The sequence below is a fragment of the Mobula birostris genome, chromosome 6 (genome assembly GCF_030028105.1).
Source record: "Mobula birostris isolate sMobBir1 chromosome 6, sMobBir1.hap1, whole genome shotgun sequence".
Classification (NCBI taxonomy): Eukaryota; Metazoa; Chordata; class Chondrichthyes; order Myliobatiformes; family Myliobatidae; genus Mobula; species Mobula birostris.
In genome coordinates this window covers 99,234,367-99,256,716 of record NC_092375.1, presented here as the reverse complement: position 1 = coordinate 99,256,716, position 22,350 = coordinate 99,234,367, and the positions used below count along the sequence as shown (strand labels likewise).

The window sequence follows — 22,350 nt, the reverse complement described above, 5'->3', positions numbered from 1 at the left end:
CGTACAGGCATGCGCACTGGTGCCCGTGCAAGGCTTCATGGTCATTGTAGTCTTTCTCGGGGTAAACACAACGTATTTGACTGCTATTCTTGTCTGTTGGCAACCCTTCCTTCCCCCCCCCCCCCCGGGTCAGCTGGTCTGCAAGAATATTGAAAAAATTTGGGGACCCCTGTTTTAGATGAAGATCCCAAAACTGTTCACAGTACTCAAGGTGAGGCCTTGCCAGTGCCTTATAAAACATCACATCCCTGCTCTTGTATTCTCGACCTCTTGAAATGAATGCTAACATTTCATTTGCCTTCCTCAGCATGGATTCTATCTGCAAGTTAACCTTTAGGGTGTTCTGCACAAGGACATCCAAGTCCCTTTGCATCTCAGATTTTTGGATTTTCTCCTGACTTAGAAAATAGTCTGCACATTTATTTCTACGACCAAAGTGCATGACCATGCATTTTCCAGCATTGTATTTCATTTGCCACTTGCTTGCCCATTCTCCGAATCTGTCTTAAGTCCTTCAGCAGCCTACCTGTTTCCTTGACACTACCTGGCCCTCCACCAATCTTCATTTCAACTGCAAACTTGGCCACAAAGCCATCTATCCATCATCTAAATTATTGATATACAGCATAAAAAGAAGCCCCTGCAGAGCACCACTCGTCACTGGCAGCCAACCAGACAAGGATCCTTTTAAACCCACTCGCTGTCTCCTATCAATCAGCCAATACTCTAACCGTGCCAGTAACTTTCCAAAAATAACATGGGCTCTTAACTTGGTAACCATTTTCAAATGGTTCTGGCCTGCACCGATGTCTCTCTCACTCACTGCTTCAAATTATGACATATATCTAATGCATCAAATTAATGAAGCATCCTGCCTTCTGAAGGAGTTACCTTTTGAATATGGCCTCAATGGAGGGAGTTGGCTGAGCTGACAACAGTATGTACTTTTTTTTTCTTTTCCTGTACATTAGGTCTCAATACCGGACGGTGATATAACGAGACAGAACATTCTTCACGGTATATCTATAGAAATTTGCTTGGGGCTTTGGTGATCTACCACATCTCCTCTATCTTCCAATGAAATATAGCCACTGCTGTGTTTTCTTTGTAAATGCATCAATATGTTGGGCCCAGGATATTCTTCAGAAAGGTTGACATCCAGGAAATTGAACTGAATGAGCACTAAAATATAGAAAACCTACAGCACAATACAGGTCCTTTGGCCCACAAAGCTGTGCCGAACATGTCCGTACCTTAGAACTACCTAGGTTTTACCCATAGCCCTCTATTTTTCTAAGCTCCATGTAGCCATCCAGGAGTCTCTTAAAAGACCTGATCGTTTCCGCCTCCACCATCACCACCGGTAGCCCGTTCAATGCACTCATGCTCTCTGCGTTTAAAAAAAACTTACCCCTGACATCTCCTCCGTACCTACTTCCAAGCACCTTAAAACTGTGCCCTCTCGTGTTAGCCATTTCAGCCCTGAGGAAATGCCTCTGACTATCCACACGATCAATGCCTCTCATTATCTTGTACACCTCTATCAGGTCACCTCTCATCCTCCGTCGCTCCAGGGAGAAAAGGCCGAGTTCACTCAACCTATTCTCATAAAGTATGCTCCTCAATCCAGGCAACATCCTTGTAAATCTCCTCTGCACCCTTTCTATGGTTCTCATGTCCTTCCTGTAGTGAGGCGACCAGAATTGAGCACAGTACTCCAGGTGGGGTCTGACCAGGGTCCTATATAGCTGCAACATTACCTCTCGGCTCTTAAACTCAATCCCACGATTGATGAAGGCCAATGCACCATATGCCTTCTTAACCACAGAGTCAACCTGCATAGAAGCTTTGAGTGTCCTATGAACTCTGATCCTCCACACTGCCGAGAGTCTTAACATTAATGTTATATTCTGCCATCATATTTGACCTACCAAAATGAACCACCTCACACACTTATCTGGGTTGAACTCCATCTGCCACTTCTCAGCTCAGTTTTGCATCCTATCAATGTCCTGTTGTTACCTCTGACAGCCCTCCACACTATCCACAACACACCCAACCTTTGTGTTTCAGCAAATTTACTAACCCATCCCTCCACTTCTTCATCCAGGTCATTTATAAAAATCACAAAGAGTAGGGGTCCCAGAACAGATCGCTGAGGCACACTGGCCTCCATGCAGAATATGACCCGTCTATAACCACTCTTTGCCTTCTGTGGGCAAGCCAGTTCTGGATCCACAAAGCAATGTCCCCTTGGATCCCATGCCTCCTTACTTTCTCAATAAGCCTTGTGTTATGTACCCCTAGGGTTTCTTTTTGCTGTGGACTGTCACTTTAAGGCACAAGAGAGAACTGAGACTAACTTTTGGATTTCTGCTGAGAGAGACAGGAGCGGAGTCTGCCTTTCAGTTCGTGTTATGGTTTCTCTGCAGCATGTTTACTTTTTACAAGAACAGTTACAGACACAGAGAAACACATGCTCAGAGTCAAGATGGATTCGATCAATGAAAGACCAGTGAGTGAGGTCCTGGTTTAAACTTTCAGTAGCCCAAAAGGGGTGAGTTGAGATCGATCTTGAGTATTGATAAATGACTCTCACAAGTTTTCTGCAACTAGGACTAGTTTGTAGGAAGAGAAGAGAGAGAGCAACGAGCAGCTCGTAGGTTGCCACAGTGACCAAGGGCGGCGTTATTTGATGGACAGCTGGTGCTCAGCATGCTGAGATAAATACAAGGTCAGCTGGTAGATGCACAGACACACGTTATTTTGGACACTGGATCAGCTTTATTTTGCCCACAGAAAGGTGGGTTTTTGGAGGATCGATCAGGAGAATCGATCAGTGGCTCTCGCAGTGTGTAAAAGGGCTGACTGGTAGGAAGTTATCAGTGTACCAACCCTTGCCTGGGTTGATAACTTAACCACAGAAGACGGTCTCCTTTTTGTGGTCACATTTGGTGACTTTAAAGGAAGAGAAGAGGGGAGAGGAAGGTTTGAAACAGAAGAAACCTAGTGACAAAGAGGTCACTGTTTGGACTCTCTCTCTAAGTAGCCCATGAGAGCGAGTTTGAGTTCCATTCGACTACGAAAGTATGATTGTCACATAGTTAATCCACAGGAGTGGGACCTCTGGTGAGGGGAAAACCTTTGTGAATACCACTTGTATATTTACCCTTTGTTTGGGTGTGGTAGTTCACTGAAGAAAGGCACCCCTGTGGCAAATCACTGTTGGAGTTATTTCATATGTTGTGGAACTGGATAAGTGGCGATCACGTTGTGTGTTTGGGGTAACCTTGAGGAATCTACCAGTGTGTTGACCCTTGCCTGGGTGGTGGTTCCCTTGAAGAGGGTCCCCTTAGTGATAAGATACTGTTGGTGATAATCCATACGTGGATTCTGTTGGAGTATCCTGTGGCCACCACTTTGAGATGTCCCATAGCTGAATTCGGGTGTGGTACCACTTGTGTTGAAAGGATATTCGTTGCAAACCACTGTCGGTGATATTTCATGTGTGGAATGGAACAACTTTGGAGATAAAACCTACTACTATTGTTATCTTGTCTTGCTGTCATGGAATCTGTGGAATATCGACGTAATTGCCTTCTCACAACAATTGCTTTTGGATTACAAATATCTCTCATTACAAATATCTCTACCTGTTCATCTGAACGGAACTTTTCTTACTTATCATTCTAAGACTGTATCCCTTTCCACCTAAGCTTGAAGAAGTTTGGGTTTTATATTTACACACCTGTATATGCATAAGTTCTGCGAACCTGTTTGACTTATCTGATTATATATTACTGTTTTGCGTAGTTACTAATAAAACTAGCTTATGATAACAGCAATACCAGACTCCAGCTGCAAACGTAAATTTGCTGGGTCAAATAATGACAGCACAAAAAGATCATTACTTATCTTTTCATCCGTTTATTTCTCCGAGCTCAGCCGGCGAGTGAACTTGGACCGGACATCAGAGAGAGAAACGTTCTCATCTCTCCGGCGGTTCAACAAGTTCACTGCCTGATGTCAGAATTGTTAGAAGTTATAAGGCCACCGATACAAAAGAACAATAATTTTGATAACCATTCCAGCCAAGTCAATGGACTATTGATACAAAAGAACAATCAGTTTGATAGACACTCCAGCCACCTTAATTAAAGAAAGGAATGTTGTACCTGATTTGTTGGAGCCACATCTTAATTACAAAGATAAGAAGATCCATCAAATTTATAATGTCTTGTCTAATTTCCATCAGGTACTGCCTTTTGTCAAAATCAAAAGGTGTGAAAGGCCAGAAGACATCTTATGTGCATCTGGGTGAACTTTAAACGCAATCTTGTTCCAGAGAAAGCAGCTGTAAGACATTATTCAAACACACTGCAGTCACAGACATAGTCAGTACTTAACCCATTGTTTACGGAAATCTGAGAATTCTCTTCAACTAGCACAGCTGTTTCCCATTTCTGCTGGTTCTTTAACCCGTTACGGGGTACATAACACTTGCATGGGGTACCTTATCAAATGCCTTGCTGAAATCCATATACATTACTTCTACTGCTCTACCTTCAATAACATGTTTAGTCACTTCCTCAAAAAATTAAATCAGGCTCGTAAGGCACGTTTATAAATCCTGCCTCTCACGATCTTCTCCATAAGGTTGTTCTGGTATTAACCTTAAAAGTGCCCTGAGGAGATCTTTGATTTAAAAGTCCTAGCGCAAGAGCAGTGCGGAATGTGGTTTGGCAGGGAATGCCATTGGAAAAGTATTTTGGCGATAATGACTGTAATTCTCTTGAGTTTTAAAGTAGTTATGGAAAAAAATAAATATGTTCCAGAAATTAAGGTCATGGATTGGAGAATGGGCAATTTTAATATTTAGGGCTTGTATACTGAGATTATATGAGTGAAGCTGACAAAAGGGTGACCACGTTAATGGGATTATGTTACAGATCACTCAGTAATCAGTAAGATTTGGAGGAGCAAATTTGTAGAGATAAAGCAGTTGCAAAATAACAATGTTATAATAGTAGTTGATTTTAACATTCCAAATGGCTGAATGAGATAGAGTTTGTCAAATGTGTTCAGGAAAGTTTCCTTACTTAATATATAGAGGACCCAAATAGAGAGAGTACAATACTGGATCTCCTATTAAAGAATGATTCAAAGAAGGTGACAGAAATGTATGCAGGGGAACACTTTGGATTCAGTATCATAATTACATTAATTTCAAGATAATTTTGGAGAAGGATAGGACTGATCTTCGGGTTGAGTTTCTAAATTGGGGTAAAAACAGTTTTGATGGCATCAGAAAGGATCTAGCAAGTGTGGGTTGGGATAGGTTGTTTTCTGGCAAAGGGATGCTTAGTGTGTGGGAGCCCTTCAAAAGTGAAATTTTGAGGAGTACAGCATTTGTATGTTCTTGTCAGAATGAAAGGCAATGTTAACATGTTTAGGGAACCTTGTTTTTTGCAAGGTATTGAGGTCTTGGTGAGAAAGAAGGAGATGCATTGCAGGTATAGGCAACAAAGAAATAAATGAGGTATTTGAGGTGTAGAAGAAACCCAAGAGAACTAAAAGAAAATCAGGAGAGCTAAAAGAAGAGATGAGATTGTTCTACCAGATAAGGTGAAGACGAATCCCAGCTTCTACACATATGTAAAGAACGAAAGGATAGTAAGTGACAAAAGTGGCCCTCTTGAAGACCAGTGTGGTCACCTATGTATGGAGCCAAAAGAGATAGGATCTTAAATGGAATTTTTTGCATATGTTTTATTCAGGAGATGGTCACAGAGTCTGTAGTGCTGAGGCAAAACTACAGTGAGGTCATGGATCATATATGGAATACAGAGGAGTATGTCTTGAGGTAAATTAAGGTGGATAAATCCCCAGCGCTTGATATTGTTTTTCTTTGGATCTTGTGAAGACTAGTGCAGAAATTGCAGGTGCACAAGCAGAGGCATTAAAATTTAAAAAGATAAGGTGCCAGAGGATTGAAGGATTGCTTATGTTGTTCTGATGATTAAGAAAGGCACTAAGAATAAGCAGGGAAATTATTGGCCACTGAACTTGACATCAGTAGTATGGAAATTATTGGAAGGTATTTTAAGGTTCCAGATATAGAAATATTTTTAATGACAGGGCCTGATTAGGGATTGTTTGTGCATGGTAGGCTATGTCTAACCAGTGGTATAGAGTTTTTCGAGAAGATCTGATTTCTCCCCATCCTATTACTGCTATCTTTGGATTACCTAAAATTTCCAGTAATCTTTCCCCTTCAGCCCGTGGATTGATTGCATTTCTTACTTTAATGGCGAAAAGAGGTATTTTACAACATTGGAAGGAGATTAATGCTCCAACTACGTTCTTTTGGTTTTCCCAGACGATACTATGTTTAAATTTGGAGAAAATTAGAAGTAATCTTTATGATTCTTCAGTTAAATTTGAACAGACCTGGAGATTTTTTATTCAACATTTTCATTTATTGTAACTTTTTTTCTTTCTCTGTCCATATTTACATTCCCTTCTTGCTTTTTAACTGTTTTTAATGGAGGTCGGGTTTGAGGACGTGATTGTTTTAAGTTGTTTAACTCTACTTGATACCTAGTTAGCCCATTGCTTTGCTTTGCTTTTTAGATTAGTTGTACGGTAGGTTTTTTCTGGGGATTTTTTGGGGTTTTTTTTTTTTCTTTTCCTTATTGACGTATGAAAATTAGTATACTATTATATTACCTTCATCAAAGTTGCTGGTGAACGCAGCAGGCCAGGCAGCAACTTTGATGTGTGTTGCTTGAATTTCCAGCATCTGCAGAATTCCTGTTGTTTGCATTATTATATTACCTTGTTATTATATCTAAACTGCACTGTTTGTACTAGTTTCTTTTTGTGTATTAATATCTCTTGTAAAGTTACATAAAGTGCCTATATGGTATACCTTTTGTGTACTAATTCAATAAAAAGATTTAAAAAGAAAGAGAAGATCTGGATGATAATGTGGAAAACTAGATCAGCAAATTTATGGATGGAGCCTGAGAGGTGACCTGATAGAGGGGTATAAGATGATGAGAGGCATTGATCGTGTGGATAGTCGGAGGCTTTTTCCTAGGGCTGAAATGGCTAGCATGAGAGGGCACAGTTTTTAGGTGCTTGGAAGTAGGTACAGGAGAGATGTCAGGGGTAAGATTTTTACGCAGAGAATGGTAAGTGCGTGGAATGGGCTGCTGGCGATGGTGGTGGAGGCGGATGCGATAGGGTATTTTAAGAGACTCCTGTTTAGGTACATGGAGCTTAGAAAAATAGAGGGCCATGGGTAACTCTAGTTAATTTCTAAAGAAAGTACATGTTCGGCACAGCATTGTGGGCCGAAAGGCCTGTATTTTGTTGTAGTCTTTCTGTTTTTCTATGACACCAAGATTGGGTTTGAGGAAGGCTATCAAAGCTTCCAGCAAGATCTGGACCAGCTGGAAAGGTGGCAGAAGCAACACAAGTGTGAAGTATTGCACTTTCGGAGGACAAACGAGGGTAGTATTTACAGAGTAAGTGGTAGGACACTGAGTAGTGCAGTAGAACAGAGTGATCTGGAAATACAGATCCAATATTCCTTGAAAGTGGCATCACAGACGGGTAAAGCTGTAAAGAAAGTTATTGGCACGTTGGCCTTAAATGAAAGTACAGGAGTTGGGATGTTATGTTGAAATTGTACAGTGGGAAGTCAGAAGATTGAGAAGGCAACTTTAAAAACAAAGTCGTAAGGAAAAGCAAAAGATATATGCAGATAAGCTAGCCAATAACATTAAAGAGGATACCAGAAGTTTCTTCAGATCTATGAAGTGTGAAAGTAAGAATAGATATCAGACAGTTGGAAAATGATGCTGGAGAGATAGTAATGGGGGACAAGGATGAACTGAATAAATATTTTTCATCAGTCTTCATTGAGGAAGACACTAGTATTATACCAGAAGTTCAAAGAGTGTCAGGGGGCAAATTATCATTACGAGAGAGAATGTGCTTGGGAAACTAAAAGGTCTGAAGGTAGATTCTAGGGTTCTGAGAGAAGTGACTGAAGGGATTGTAGAGGTATTTGCAGTGATCTTTCAAGAATCAATGGATTTTGCCATGATTCCACAGGACTGGAAAATAGCAATGTTACGCCACTCTTCAAGAATGCAGAGAGGCAGGAGAAAGGAAATTGTAGGCCAGTTAGTGGATGGGAAGGTGTTGGAGTCGATTGTTAAGGATGTGGTTTCTGTATACTTGAAAGCACATCATAAAATCGGTTATAGTCAGCATGGTTTCCTTTAGGTCATTGTGGAAGCTGTTATTGTCTGGGTGGTACTCTTTGGCTCAACAAGCAGAGGCGAGGTAAGTAGGCAAGTTTCTTATTTCTTAATTAACTCTTGAAAGAATAAGGTGCTTGGAAATAGGTACAGAGGAGATATCAGGGGTAAGTTTTTTACGCGGAGAGTGGTGAATGCGTGGAATGGGCTGCCGGCGATGGTGGTGGAGGCAGATACAATAGGGTCTTTTAAGAGACTCCTGGACAGGTACATGGAGCTCAAAAAAATAGAGAGCCATAGGTAACCCTAGGTAATTTCTAAGGTAAGGACATGTTCAACAGAGCTTTGATGAAGTTGCTTTCCTGCTTTCCTCTTCCTCGTCCAAGTCAATTATAAAAATCACTAAGAGCAAGGATCCCAGAATAGATTGCTATGGAACATAATGTCACCGACCTCCAGACAGAATATACTCTTATCTGCTTGTACCCACTGCCTTCAGTGGGCAAGCCAATTCCATATCTATGTAGCCATGTTTCCCTAGATCCTATGTCTCCTGACTTTCTGAATGAACCTACCATGGTCTTCCATATACGTCACATCCACTGAAATCCATGTACATCACATCCACTGAAATCCATACACATCATATCCAGTGAAATCCAAGCCCGGCTCAGGTCTTGTGTTCCTTGAGTGGAGGAACTGCAGGTGCCTCTGGCTCACCAGGTATGTGTTGACATGCTTATGGTCATGTTATGACACCAATGGCATGTCAGCAGAATATTCCAAATCTTGTTGGGCCGGTTTAAGGCAATCTACCAAAATACGTCAGGTTTACCTCTCTTATCTATAATAAGTCTTTTCTCTCCTTTCCAAAACATGGAATGGGTTATCATAAGGGGGCCTAAGGGAATGTTGGTGTGCGTTATGGCGGACGAAAACAAACGAAGTGGACTGTAGGTCAACAGGGACCCTAGAGTGTTGTACGCTATGATGCAGTAGCAATAGGTGCAAAGGAATTTAATTTACTTAGGAGGATGGAATACTGTTGAGAGTCTGACCAGGCAGTTGTGGCATCAGGAATGAAATCACCAGGCACTCATAATGGCTGTCTGTGTACCAACTCTGCAGTGAACATCTGCAGATCCTCTTTTGGGGCAGTTCTGAGCCTCAACAGGACCCATGGGAGATGATCATGCCAACACTCATCAGTCATTAACCAGTGGAATGAGTATGACCCTCCATGGGAAACATCCCAATGATCTGAGTGGAATAGATGTTGACAAGGAAGCATCGAGCATCTGTCTGAGAGTTGGAGACCTCTTCCCAGAAACAGAGGGGTTCCTTGCAGAAATACAGGACAAGGTGGTTCACAAAAATAATAAAAAAAATCAAAATTACATACAATACAAACAAACAAGGCAATCAATGCAGAAAATGCCAAGAGAAACCAGACACATCTCAACACATTCCAGGATCCTGCAGCAGTTGAACTCAATTTGATTACAATCAAGTGGCAAATATCATTCACCAGAATCTTGCTTTAAAATACAAACTGACGAATAACCTCCATCATTTCATAAAGGCACCATAAATTCAATCCTGATCCAGTTTTAGAGTCAAAATATCACATTTTATATGATAATCAATACATTATTACAGATAGGACAATCCATAATAACCATCCAGATATAATATTACAGGATAAACAAGCAGGAACAACTCCCTTGATAGATATAACCATTCCCACCACACACATGTGCCTCGACCAGTGGAGCACCTCACACCAGATATTGTTTGTGTCATCAGTCAGACAACGGAATTCAAATGTTGCTACTCTGTCATTCATTGCCACACCCCGCTGCTAATTCCCTTCTCCTCATCATACGTTCTTATCCCGACCATCGTCCAGAGCCCCAAACTCTGCCCTGTGCAGGCCCGCCTCTGGACCCTTGCCTGGGTGGTGGTTCCCTTGAAGAGGATCCCCTTAGTGATAAGATACTGTTGGTGATAATCCATACGTGGATTCTGTTGGAGTATCATGTGGCCACCACTTTGAGATGTCCCGTAGCTGAATTCGGGTGTGGTACCACTTGTGTTGAAAGGATATTCGTTGAAAATCACTGTTGGTGATATTTCATGTGTGGAGTGGAACAACTTTGGAGAAAAAACCTACTACTATTGTTATCTTGTATTATTGTCATGGAATCTGTGGAATATCGACGTAATTGCCTTCTCACAACATTCACCTTTGGATTAAAAACATCTCGTCTTAATTACCCTGTGCATCTGAACTGAAACTTTTCTTACCAACCAACGTAAGACTGTATCAATTACCACCTAAGTTTGAATTTTGTGTTTGCAAACCTGTATATGCATAAACTCTGCTAACCTGTTCGACTTACCTAGGTTTTATATTACTGTATTGCGTAGTTACTAATGAAGTAGTGTTAGTTAACAGCAAAACAGACTCCAGGTGTGTTCCATTTCTGCTGGTTCTTTTAACCCGTTACGGGGTACGTAACAGATGGCAGATGGAAATTAATTCTGATAAGTGCAAGATGATGCACTTGGGAAAGAGAAAGACAAGGGTAGGACATGCACAAAGAACAATAAAACATTAGAATAGACAGTAGGAAAGTTAAAACCAAAGAGAATGATCAGCTTTAATATGGTGAAATTTGTTGTTTTGTGGCAGCAATACAGTGCAATACACAAAACACTATAAATTACAACAAAAAGAGCAAAAAATAATAGTGACGTAGTGCTCATGGACTGTTTCATTGCCCGTTCAGAAATCCCTGGTGGAGGGGAAGAACCTGTTCCTAAAGCATTGAGTGTGTGTCTTCAGACTCTTGTACCTCCTTCCTGATGGTAGCAATGAGAAGAGGGCATGTTCTGGGTGATGAGGGTCCTTAACAATGGATGCCACCCTTTTGAATCATCGCCTTTGAAGATGTCCTCCATGCTCCATGCTAGTGCCCGTGATGGAGCTTGCTAGGTTTGCAACCTTCTGTACCATTTTCCAATCCTGTGCAGTGACCACTCCATACCAGATGGTAATGCAACAAGTTGGAATGTTCTCTATAGTATCTGTAGAAATTTACAAGTGTCTTTGGTGACATACCTATACTACTCAAACTCCTGATGAAACATACTCACTGTTGTGCCTTTATAATTTCATCAATATGTTGAGCCCAGGATACATCTTCAAAGATGTTGACACTGAGGAACCTGAAATTGCTCACCTTTTCCACAGCTGGTCCCTTGATGCGGACTGAACTGTGTTCCCTTGACTTCCACTCTCTGAAGTCCACAATCGGTTATTTCGTCTTGCTGATCCTTAGTGCAAGGTTGTTGTTGTAACACCACTCAACTAGCTGATCTGTCTCACTCCTGTACGCTTCCTCATCACCACCTGCGATTCTGTCAACATCAGTTGCGTCATCGACAAACTCATAGATGCCATTTGAGCTGAGTTAGACACACAGTCATGTATGTAGAGAGAATAGAATGGCGGCTAAGGCTGCATGCTTGATGTGCATTGGTGTTGATTGTAAGCGAGGAGGGGATGTTATTTCTGATTTATATTTACTGTGGTCTCCTGATGAGGAAGTCAAGGATCGAGTTGTAGAGGGGAGTTCAAAGGTACAGATTTTGAAGTTTATTGATTAGTACTGAGCAGTGGTTTGGGGTAAAGATTAAAAGTCTTCATTGGGATCTGAAGAAGAATATTTTTCTGGTTAACTATATATTCTCTTCACTTGAAGCATACCGACTGAGACATTCAGTGCTATTCACACTATGGCCACTTTAAAAATATCAAATGCGGGCTGGACTCGGCCATTACGAACAGAAGGAACAGGAGCAGAGAATTAGTCACTCAATTCAGAAACATAAACACGAGGAATTCTGCAGATGCTGGAAATTCAAGCAACACACATCAAAGTTGCTGGTGAACGCAGCAGGCCAGGCAGCGTCTCTAGGAAGAGGTACAGTCGACGTTTCGGGCCGAGACCCTTCTTCGGGACTAACTGAAGGAAGAGCTAGTAAGAGATTTGAAAGTGGGAAGGGGAGGGGGAGATCCAAAATGATAGGAGAAGACAGGAGGCGGAGGGATGGAGCCAAGAGCTGGACAGGTGATTGGCAAAAGGGATATGAGAGGATCATCCTCTGGGTTCTCCCCCCCCCCCCTTTTCCTTCTCCCTGGGCCTCCTGTCCCATGATCCTCTCATATCCCTTTTGCCAATCACCTGTCCAGCTCTTGGCTCCATCCCTCCCCCTCCTGTCTTCTCCTATCATTTTGGATCTCCCCCTCCCCTTCCCACTTTCAAATCTCTTATTAGCTCTTCCTTCAGTTAGTCCTGAAGAAGGGTCTCGGCCCAAAACGTCGACTGTACCTCTTCCTAGAGACGCTGCCTGGCCTGCTGCGTTCACCAGCAACTTTGATGTGTGTTACTCAATTCAGAAAGATGCCTTTTGGCCCAACATGCCTATACCAATCATTAAGTACCAAGCCCAATCACCAGAATGTGGTCCCTAACCTTTCTCAAACAAGAGAAAATCTAGAGGATGGTTAAAGCCTCTCAGAAGTGGATAGTAGACGCATAAGCTCTCATATTTAAGTATCTCAGTGGGCACGCTTCTCCAAGGCAGAGAAGGTTAGGGCAACACTCATAAAATGCTGGAGGATCTCAGCAGGTCAGGCAGTAAACAGTCAGTGTTTCAGGCCAAGACCCTTCATCAGGGCTGATACTGACCTCCTGAAATGGAGCTGGAGTGGTTGAGGAAGGAAAGGAAGTGTGATGATCATTCAAAAAGGCAGAATAAATGGAGTTGTTGGAAATAAGGAGAGATAGAGAGGTTGAGGAGAGAATTGCAGATCCGTTACATTCAAGGTTTGAGGTCAAAGTTCTAAATTCAAGTTCAAAGTAAATTTATTATTAAGATACATGTATGTCACCCATATACTACCCTGACAACACACACAATGCTGAAGGAACTCAGCAGGCCAAGCAACATCTATGCAAAAAGTGTTCAGTTGACATTTCATGCCGAGACCCTTCATCAGGGCTCATCAGGGTACTTACTACCTGAGATGCATTTTCTTACAGGCATTCACAAGAGAAGTAAACAAATACAAAGAAGTTACAAAAAAACATGAATGTTGTAAACAAAGACCAGAAAACAATCAATATGTAAATGAAGATAAACTGTGTAAATAAAAGAATAATACCGAAAACATGAGTTGTAAGAGTCCTTGAAAGTGAGTCTGTAGATTGTAAAATCAGTTTGGAGTTGAGGTGAGTGAAATTATCCACGCTGCTTCAGGACCCAATGGTTGTAGGGTAGTAATTGTTCCTGAACTTAGTGGTATGGGACCTAACGCTCCTGTACTTCCTTCCTGATGATAGTAGCAAGAAAATGGCATGACCTGGATGGTAGGACCCCTGATGATGGATGCTGCTTTTTTTGTGGCAGTGTTTCATGGAAATGTACTCAATGGAGAGAAGGTTTTCCCTGCTGGGGGGAGCTCAGCAGGCCAGGCAGCATCTATGGAAAAGAGTAAATAGTGGACATTTCGGTCTACGACCTTCCATCAAGGCTGGAAAAAAAAAGTAAGTCAGAGTAAGAAGGTAGGGGGAGAGGAGGAGAGGAAGAAATACAAGGTAGTAGGTGATAGGTGAAACCGGGAGAGGGTGAATAAAAGAGAAGATGATAATAAATTCACTTTGAACTTCAACTTAGAACTTTGACCTCAAACCTTCAATGTAAAGGGTCTGCAATTTTCTCCTCAACCTCTCTCTCTCTTTAGTTATAACACCTGCATTTATTCTGCATTTTTGAATAGTCGTTACATTTCCTTCCCTTCCTCAACCACTCTAGTTCTACATATTTCAGGAGGTCAGTGCCTGTCCTGATGAAGGGATTGGCCCGAAATGTCTACTGTTTACTCTTTGATGTTGCCTGGCCTGCTAAATTCCTCCAGCATTTTGTGTGTGTTGCTTTGATTTACAAGCATCTGTAGATTTTCTCTTGTTTGGGACCAGGTTCTGGTGATTGGGGTAATGGTTGGTGTAGGCATGTTGAGCTAAAAGGCATCTTTCTGAATTGAGAGACAATTTCTCTGTTCCTGTTCCTTCTGTTCATAATGTCCAAGTCCAACTTGCATTTGATATTTTTGAAGTGACCATACTGTGAACAGCACTGAATGTTTCAGTCAGTATGCTTCAAGTGAAGAGAATATATAGTTAACTAGAAAAGACTCCTGGCTCTTTTCATGTTGCAAAGATGACTGCACTTCAAAAGGAAATTGGTGGTTCCAGAACACTTGAGGAAATGTCCTGAAATGGTGAATGACTTTAGTTACAGATCTGGATTGGACAGGACACCAGAGTATCATGTGATGTGCTACCAAAGTTTTCTATCTCAGCCTGTAGCATCTCCCACAATCCAGGAATGGGAGTCTGCCTTGATTTTAAGCTTGACACTCACTCTCTCACCAAATAATAGTCAGGATTGTGACTGATTGTGTGTTAGCATTTACATAGTTTAGCTGTATGCACTTATTGGAGAAACATAACTAATAGCCCTTTGATTTGTTACAGTAACAAAAATGACTCTGGTCCAACTTTCAAGTGCTAAATGCTTTGGAGGATATCAGAAGGTATACGAACATGACAGGTATGTGAATTTATTTATATTTGAACCATGGTATTATTTTATGGTGAATCACAAGATTTTGATCAAAAGACAATGAAGAAACTAATTACAGTGCCTTGAAAAAGTATTCAACCCCCACAACTATCTTCACATGTTATTCTCATTTTCTAAATTTAAAAGATAGTGAAATAAGATTTTTGAGCATCATGTCAAATCTAAAGAAAAATTCCAAACACTGTCAACAATTTACTAAAAATTAAAAACCAAAATGCTGAGACTGAAAGAGTATTCATCATCTTTGTAATTACTGTGCTAATTTTCCTCCGGTGCAATATATTACCTTACTAACTCACCCAATTTGTTGATGTAGAAAATTGAAGGATCATCTGTATTCAACAAGAATATTCATAAGTATAAATGCCTCCTCTGTCTGTAAGGTCCAACAATAAGAATGAATGCCTCCTCTCTCCGTAAGGTCCAACAATAAGAATGAATGCCTCCTTTCTCTGTAATGTCCACTCTTTTGTAAGGTTGATTTTCAACAGATCAGACCAAGATGAAGACAAACGACCATTCAAGGTCATGGAAATATTAACAGAAAAGCACAATTCTGGGGAAGGGGACAAGACCATCTCAAAGGCACTGAACACAACTTGGTGCTCAGTGTCGTCCATCATGAAAAGGTGGAAAAAATATGAAACCACAGCTACATTGCCCAGGTCAGGCCTCCCCGCTAAACTTAGTCATTGGAGAAGAATGGCACCTGTAAGAGAGGCTACTGTGAAACCAACTGAAGATGAAGTTCATGGCTCCACAGTCTCTAAGACCTTGCTGCAAAACGTGTGGTAAGGAAGAAGTCCTGGCTTAAAAAAAAATCTTTGCCAAAAGGTGCCTTGAGCTGCAGCTCCTGAGGGACCAGGTTAGGGAACTGGAGATGCAGCTCGATGACCTTCGTCTGGTCAGGGAACGTGAGGAGGTGATAGTGAAGAGCTATAGGCAAGCAGTCACACCGGGGCCTCGGGAGACAAATAAGTGGGTAACAGTCAGGAGAGGAGTAGGAGGCTAGAGAGTACTCCAGTGGCTGTCCTCCTTAACAATAAATACTCCTGTTTGAGTACTGTTGCGGGGGGTGGGGGGAGATGACCTACCTGGGGGAAGCAACAGTGGCTGTGCCTCTGACACAGAGTCTGGCCCTGTGGCTCAGCAGGGTAGGGAAAGGAAGAGGATGGCTGCAGTAATAGGGGACTCTAAAGTTAGGGGGTCAGACAGGCGATTTTGTTGGCGAAGAAAGAAACACGGATGGTCGTTTGCCTCCCGGGTGTCAGGGACTGGGATGTTTCTAATCGCGTCCACGACATCCTGAAGTGGGTAGGTGAACAGCCAGAGGTGGTACGTATTGGTACCAACGACATAGGTAGGAAAAAGGAGGAGGTCGTGAAAACAAACTACAGGGAGTTAGGAAGAAAGTTGAGAAGCAGGACCTCAAAGGTAGTAATCTTGGGGTTACTGCCTGTGCCACGTGACAGTCAGTAGAATGAGGTGGAGGATAAATGTGTGGCTGAGGGATTGGAACAGGGGGCAGGGATTCAAATTTCTGGATTATTGAGACCTCTTTGTGGCAAGAGTGATCTGTACAAAAAGGACGGGTTGCACTCGATTCTGAGAGGGACCAATATCCTGGCAGGGAGGTTTGCTAAGGCTATCGGGGAGAATATAAACTAGAATCGCTGGGGGGTGGGAACCGAACTGAACAGATGGAGGAATGGGCAGTTGGCTCACAAATTTGGAAAGCCTAGAGACTGCGAGAGGGAGGATAGGCGGGTGATAGGGAAGGGACACACTCAGAACGATGGTTTGAGATGTGTCTATTTTAATGCAAGGAGTATCATGAACAAAGCGGATGAGCTTAGAGTATGGATCAGTACTTGAAGCTATGATGTTGTGGCCATTACAGAGACTTGGATGGCTCAGGGGAAGCAATGGTTACTTCGAATACCAGGCTTTAGATGTTTCAGAAAAGACAGGGAGGGAGGCAAAAGAGGTGGGGGTGTGACACTGCTGATCAGAGATAGTGTCATGGCTGCAGAAAAGGAGGAAGTCATGGAAGGATTGTCTACGAAATCTCTGTGGGTGGAAGTTAGGAATAAGAAAGGGTCAATAACCTCGGGGTGTTTTTTATAGACTACCCAATAGTAACAGGGTCATCGAGGAGCAGACAGGGAGACAGATTTTGGAAAGGTGTAATAATAGCAGGGTTGTTGTGGTGGGAGATTTTAATTTCCCAAATATTGATTGGCTTCTCCCCAGAGCAGGGGGTTTAGATGGGGTGGAGTTTGTCAGGTGTGTTCAGGAAGGTTTCTGGATACAATATGTAGATAAGCTAACAAGAGGAGAGGCTGTACTCATCTGGGTATTGGGAAATGAACCTGGTGAGGTGTCAGATCTCTCAGTGGGAGAGCATTTTGGAGATAGTGATCACAATTTTATCTCCTTTACTATAGCATTGGAGAGGAATAGGAACAGACAAGTTAGGAAAGTGTTTAATTGGAGTAAGGGGAAATCATGATGCTATCAGGCAGGAACTTGGAAGCATAAATTGGGAACAGACGTTCTCAGGGAAATGTACGGCAGAAATGTGGCAAATGGTCAGGGGATATTTGCGTGGCGTTCTGCGTAGGTATGTTCCAACGAGACAGGGAAAGGATGTAGGGTATAGGAACCGTGGTGTACAAAGGCTGTTGTAAATCTAGTCAAGAAGAAAAGCTTACAAAAGGTTCAAAAAACTATGTAATGAGAGGGATCTAGAAAATTATAAGGCTATCAGGAAGGAGCTTAAGAATGAAATTAGGAGAACCAGGAGGAGCCATGAGAAGGCCTTGGTGAGAGTGGATTAGGGAAAACCCCAAGGCATTCTACAAGTATGTGAAGAGCAAGAGGATAAGATGTGAGAGGTTAGGACTAACCAAGTGTGACAGTGGAAAAGTGTGTATGGAACCGGAGGAGATGGTAGAGGTACTTAATGAATACTTTGCTTCAGTATTGACAATGGAAAAGGATCTTGGCGATGGTAGGGATGACTTACAGCAGACTGAAAAGCTTGAGCGTGTAGATATTAAGAAAGAGGATGCACTGAAGCTTTTAGAAAGCATCAAGTTGGATTAGTCACCAGGACCGGATGAGATATACCCCAGGCTACTCTGGGAGGTGAGGGAGGAGATTGCTGAGCCTCTGACAATGATTTTAGCATTACCAATGAGGACAGGAAAGGTTCTGGAGGTTTGGCGGGTTACAGATGTTGTTCCCTTATTCAAGAAAAGGAGTAGAGATAGCCCAGGAAATTATAGACCAGTGAGTCTTACTTCAGTGGTTGGTAAGTTGATGGAGAAAATCCTGAGAGGCAGGATTTATGAACATTTGGAGAGGATAACATGATTAGGAATAGTCAGCAGGGCTTTGTCAAAGCCTTACAAGCCTGATTGAATTTTTTGAGGATGTGACTAAACACATTGATGGTAGGGCAGTAAATGTAGTATATATGGATTTTAGCAAGGTATTTGATAAGGTACCCCATGTAAGGCTTATTGAGAAAGTAAGGAGGCATGGGATCCAAGGGGACCTTGCTTTGCGGATCCAGAATTAGCTTGCCCACAGAAGGCAAGGAGTGGTTGTAGATGTGTCCCCTCACTACAGGAAGGAGGTGGAAAGTATAGAAAGGGTGCAGAGGAGGTTTATAAGGATGTTGCCGGGATTGGGGAGTATGCCTTACGAGAATAGGTTGAGTGAACTTGGCCTTTTCTCCTTGGAGTGACGGAGGATGAGAGGTGACCTGATAGAGGTGTTTAGGATGATGAGAAGCATTGATTGTGTGGATAGTCAGAGACTTTTTCCCAGACTGAAATGGCTAGCACGAGAGGGCACAGTTTTAAGGTGCCTGGAAGTAGGTACAGAGGAGATGTCAGGGATAAGCTTTTTATGCAGAGAGTGGTGAGTGCGTGGAATGTGCTGCCGGCAGCTGTGGTGGAGGCGGAAACGATAGGGTCTTTTAAGAGACTCCTGGTTTGGTACATGGAGCTTAGAGAAATAGAGGGCTATGGGTAGCCCTCGGTAATTTCTAAGGTACACGTTCGGCACAGCATCGTGGGCTGAAGGGCCTGTATTGTGTTGTAGGTTTTCTCTTTTTATAAAGGCTTTGCAAAGCATCACTTAGAAGATGCTGTAAAGATGTGGAAGAAGGTCTTGTGGTTGGATGAGACTAAGGTAGAACTTTCTAGCCTCAACTCTAAGCAGTACGTGGGGCATAAACCTTAAGCTGTGCATCATTCAGGTAACACCATCCCTACTGTACAGTATGGTGAAGGGAGTATCATGCCATGGGAATGCTCTTCAGCAGCAGGGATTGGAAATCTGGTCAGGATTGATGAGAAGATGAATGCTGCTAAATACAGAGAGATCTTGGATAAAAACCTGCTAGCCTCTGCCAGAAAGCTTAACTGGAGAGGAAGCACACTGTCCAAGCAGCCATGGAGTGTCCTCAAATGATGAAATTTGATATCCTTGACTGGACCAGTCAGAGTGCTGATCTTAACCTTATTAAACATCTCTGACAAAGCCCCAAAAATGCTGTCCACGGTTGCTCCCCAACTAGCTTAGCACAGCTTGAGAAACTTTGCAAGGAGAAACAGGCAAATCTTACTCCATCACATTGTGCAAAGCTAAGAGAGACTTATTTAAAAAGACTACTGGCTGTAATAGCTGCAAATGGTGGTTCAACTAAATTCTGAGCAAAGGTGGATGAATACATTTGAAGTGACATATCAGATTTTGAATTTTTAGTTTTTATGCTTTACAAATTTCTTTGTTGTTTGGGCTTTACTGTGGAAAAAAAGCATTTGATTCACAAATAAAAATACTCAGTTAAGTTGATCCAAAATCCCTGCTTGTAATACTCATTTATGTGAACAAAGGGTTGGGGTCCAAATACTTTTACAAGGCACTGTGTATTTATATCCTGCACCTTTCTTGTTGTGAACCAGCTTACGAATAACCTTAGCCAGTTAAAGTCTATGGAATTATTGTTCCTGGATCTGATCTTTTACAAAATCTCTGCTTCTCACTTCACATGTTTGAACATATTTTGCACACAGTAGTAGTATATTAGATGTCATTTTAATAATTATTTCTGTGGCGTGCTTCTTTTTTAACCTTTGGGACAAAGACAAGTGTCATCACTGTTTACAGATTTGGGAGCCAATGGCCCTAACACAGATGCAGTAAAATTTAAGGATCATTTTAATACTAGAGCTAATGTGCTGACTTTCAGAATCAGGTTTAATATCACTGGCGTGTGCCATGAAATATTTTGCTTCATGGCAGCAGTACAATCCAATACATAAATGAGATGTGTGTATATGAAGTTAAACAAGTAGTGCAAAAACAGAACAAAATAAAAGAAGAAAATAGTGAGGTAGAGTACATGGGTTCATTGTCCATTCAGAAATCTGATGGTGATGGGAAAGAAGCTGTTCCTAAGGTATTGAGTGTCTGTCTGCAGGCTCCTGTACCACCACCTTGATGGTAGCAATGGGAAGAGGGCAGGTCTAGGGTGATAGAGTCCTTAATGATGGATGGCTTTTTGAGGCATTGCCTTTTGAAGATGTCCTTGATGCTGGGGAGGCCATGATGGAGCTGGCTGAGTTTGCAACTTCCTGCAGCTTTTTCTGATCCTGTGCAGTGGCCTCTCCATATCAGACGGTGATGCAACCAGTTCAAATGCTCTCCACGGTACATCTTGTCAGCACTTGAGATTCTGCCAATAAGAGTTGTGTCACCGGCATGTTAAAGTCAAATCTGAAAAAAACTCAGGAGACCAGCTGCTTATAGTTACCACAGTTTATTGTACATCCTCTTACAGGAGTTTGAGACCCAGTTGTCAAAGGGAAGGCACGCAAGTACTGCCACCGTCTGACAAGTGGGCCCGCTCCCTCAGGTTACAGCCATATATTTATACGTAGTAAGCCCCATACATTACTGTTGCAAGATGTTATTTGAACTGGTACACCCACCAAGTCTGTTGGTGAGAAACTTAGTTACAGATAAGAGAGTCTGCTAAATCAAGGCTTAATTATAGATGGATGTGCTGTCCAGTCCTTATCAGTTATTCCCTTTGCTAGGCCTTGACTTAATTACAGATGGATATTCCTTCCTGGCCTTATTGGTGAGCCCTCCTCCTCCACTCAACTGAGGGTACAATGTACAATATTATCAATCTCTCAATGTCTCTCTGCAAGCTCTACATGAAACATTGCAGCATCCATCATCAAAGATCCTCACCACCCAGGCCATGCTCTTTTCTCACCGCTGCCATCATGTAGAAGTTACAAGACCCTCAGGACTCACACTAACAGGTTCAAGAACAGTCACCACCCCTTAACTGTCAAGCTCCGGAACAAAAGGGCATAAGTACACTCACTTGCCCATCCATTGAGGTGTTCCCATAACCAATGATCTCACTTTAAGAACTCTATCTTGGTATTTCATGTTATTATTTATTGCTATTTGTATTTACGAAATTTGTCATCTTCTGCACTCTAATTGATCTTTCATTGATCAATATAGTTACTATTCTATAGATTTGCTGAGTATGCCCACAGGAAAATGAATCTTTCTTTAATTTTTTTTATTAATTTTCAAGTTCATAAACATAATAACAATGATGATACAAAGATTGGAATTACCTTATTATTAATAAATATATCCAAAAGACTACAAATAGTCCAAGTGTAATAGACTTCCAAACTCTTGATATAGTTGATCATGGAGAAAAAAAATAAAAAGAAAAGGATATTGTAAAGAAAAACCCCAAAAAAACAGAAAAAACTAAAAAAACACTAATGGCTTAACCCCCCAAAAAAGCAAACAGAACAAAACAAGGCTGAACCAATATATTAGATCGAATACATTCATTAATGTTGTCAACTCCACTCCTCTATTCATATATTCCAAGTTAATAAAAAGGATTCGGAAAAGGTCAAACTACATCATATGAAAATGTTGAATAAATGGCTTCCAAGTCTCTTTAAATTTAACCGAAGGATCAAAAATGATACTTCTGATTTTTTCTAAATTGAAACGTGATATAGTTTGGGAAAACCATTGAAATGTAGTGGGGGGGGGGGGGTGGTCTCTTTCCAATTCAATAAAATGGATCTTCTGGCCATTAATGTAACAAATGTGATCATCCGACAGGCTGAAGAGGATAAAGATCTATGTTCCGTCATTGGCAAACCAAAAATTGCCGTAATAGGATGGGGTTGTAAATCAAAACGCAAAACTGTTGAAAGAATATCAAAAATATCTTTCCAAAATGTTTCCAAGAGAGGACAGGACCAGAACATGAGTCAAAGGATCCACCTCAGAG

General features: G+C 41.8%; 1 protein-coding gene across 1 annotated transcript in view; it reads left to right on the top strand.

Moving 5' to 3' along the window:
• esd (esterase D/formylglutathione hydrolase) overlaps window positions 1–22,350 on the top strand; it is a 99,531-nt gene that overhangs the window by 5,792 nt on the left and 71,389 nt on the right. The window contains exon 2 of the mRNA XM_072260930.1: window positions 14,879–14,954. Within this exon, the coding sequence (XP_072117031.1) occupies window positions 14,887–14,954 (68 nt within the window). The 5' untranslated portion in view covers window positions 14,879–14,886. The remainder of the gene's footprint in view (window positions 1–14,878; window positions 14,955–22,350) is intronic.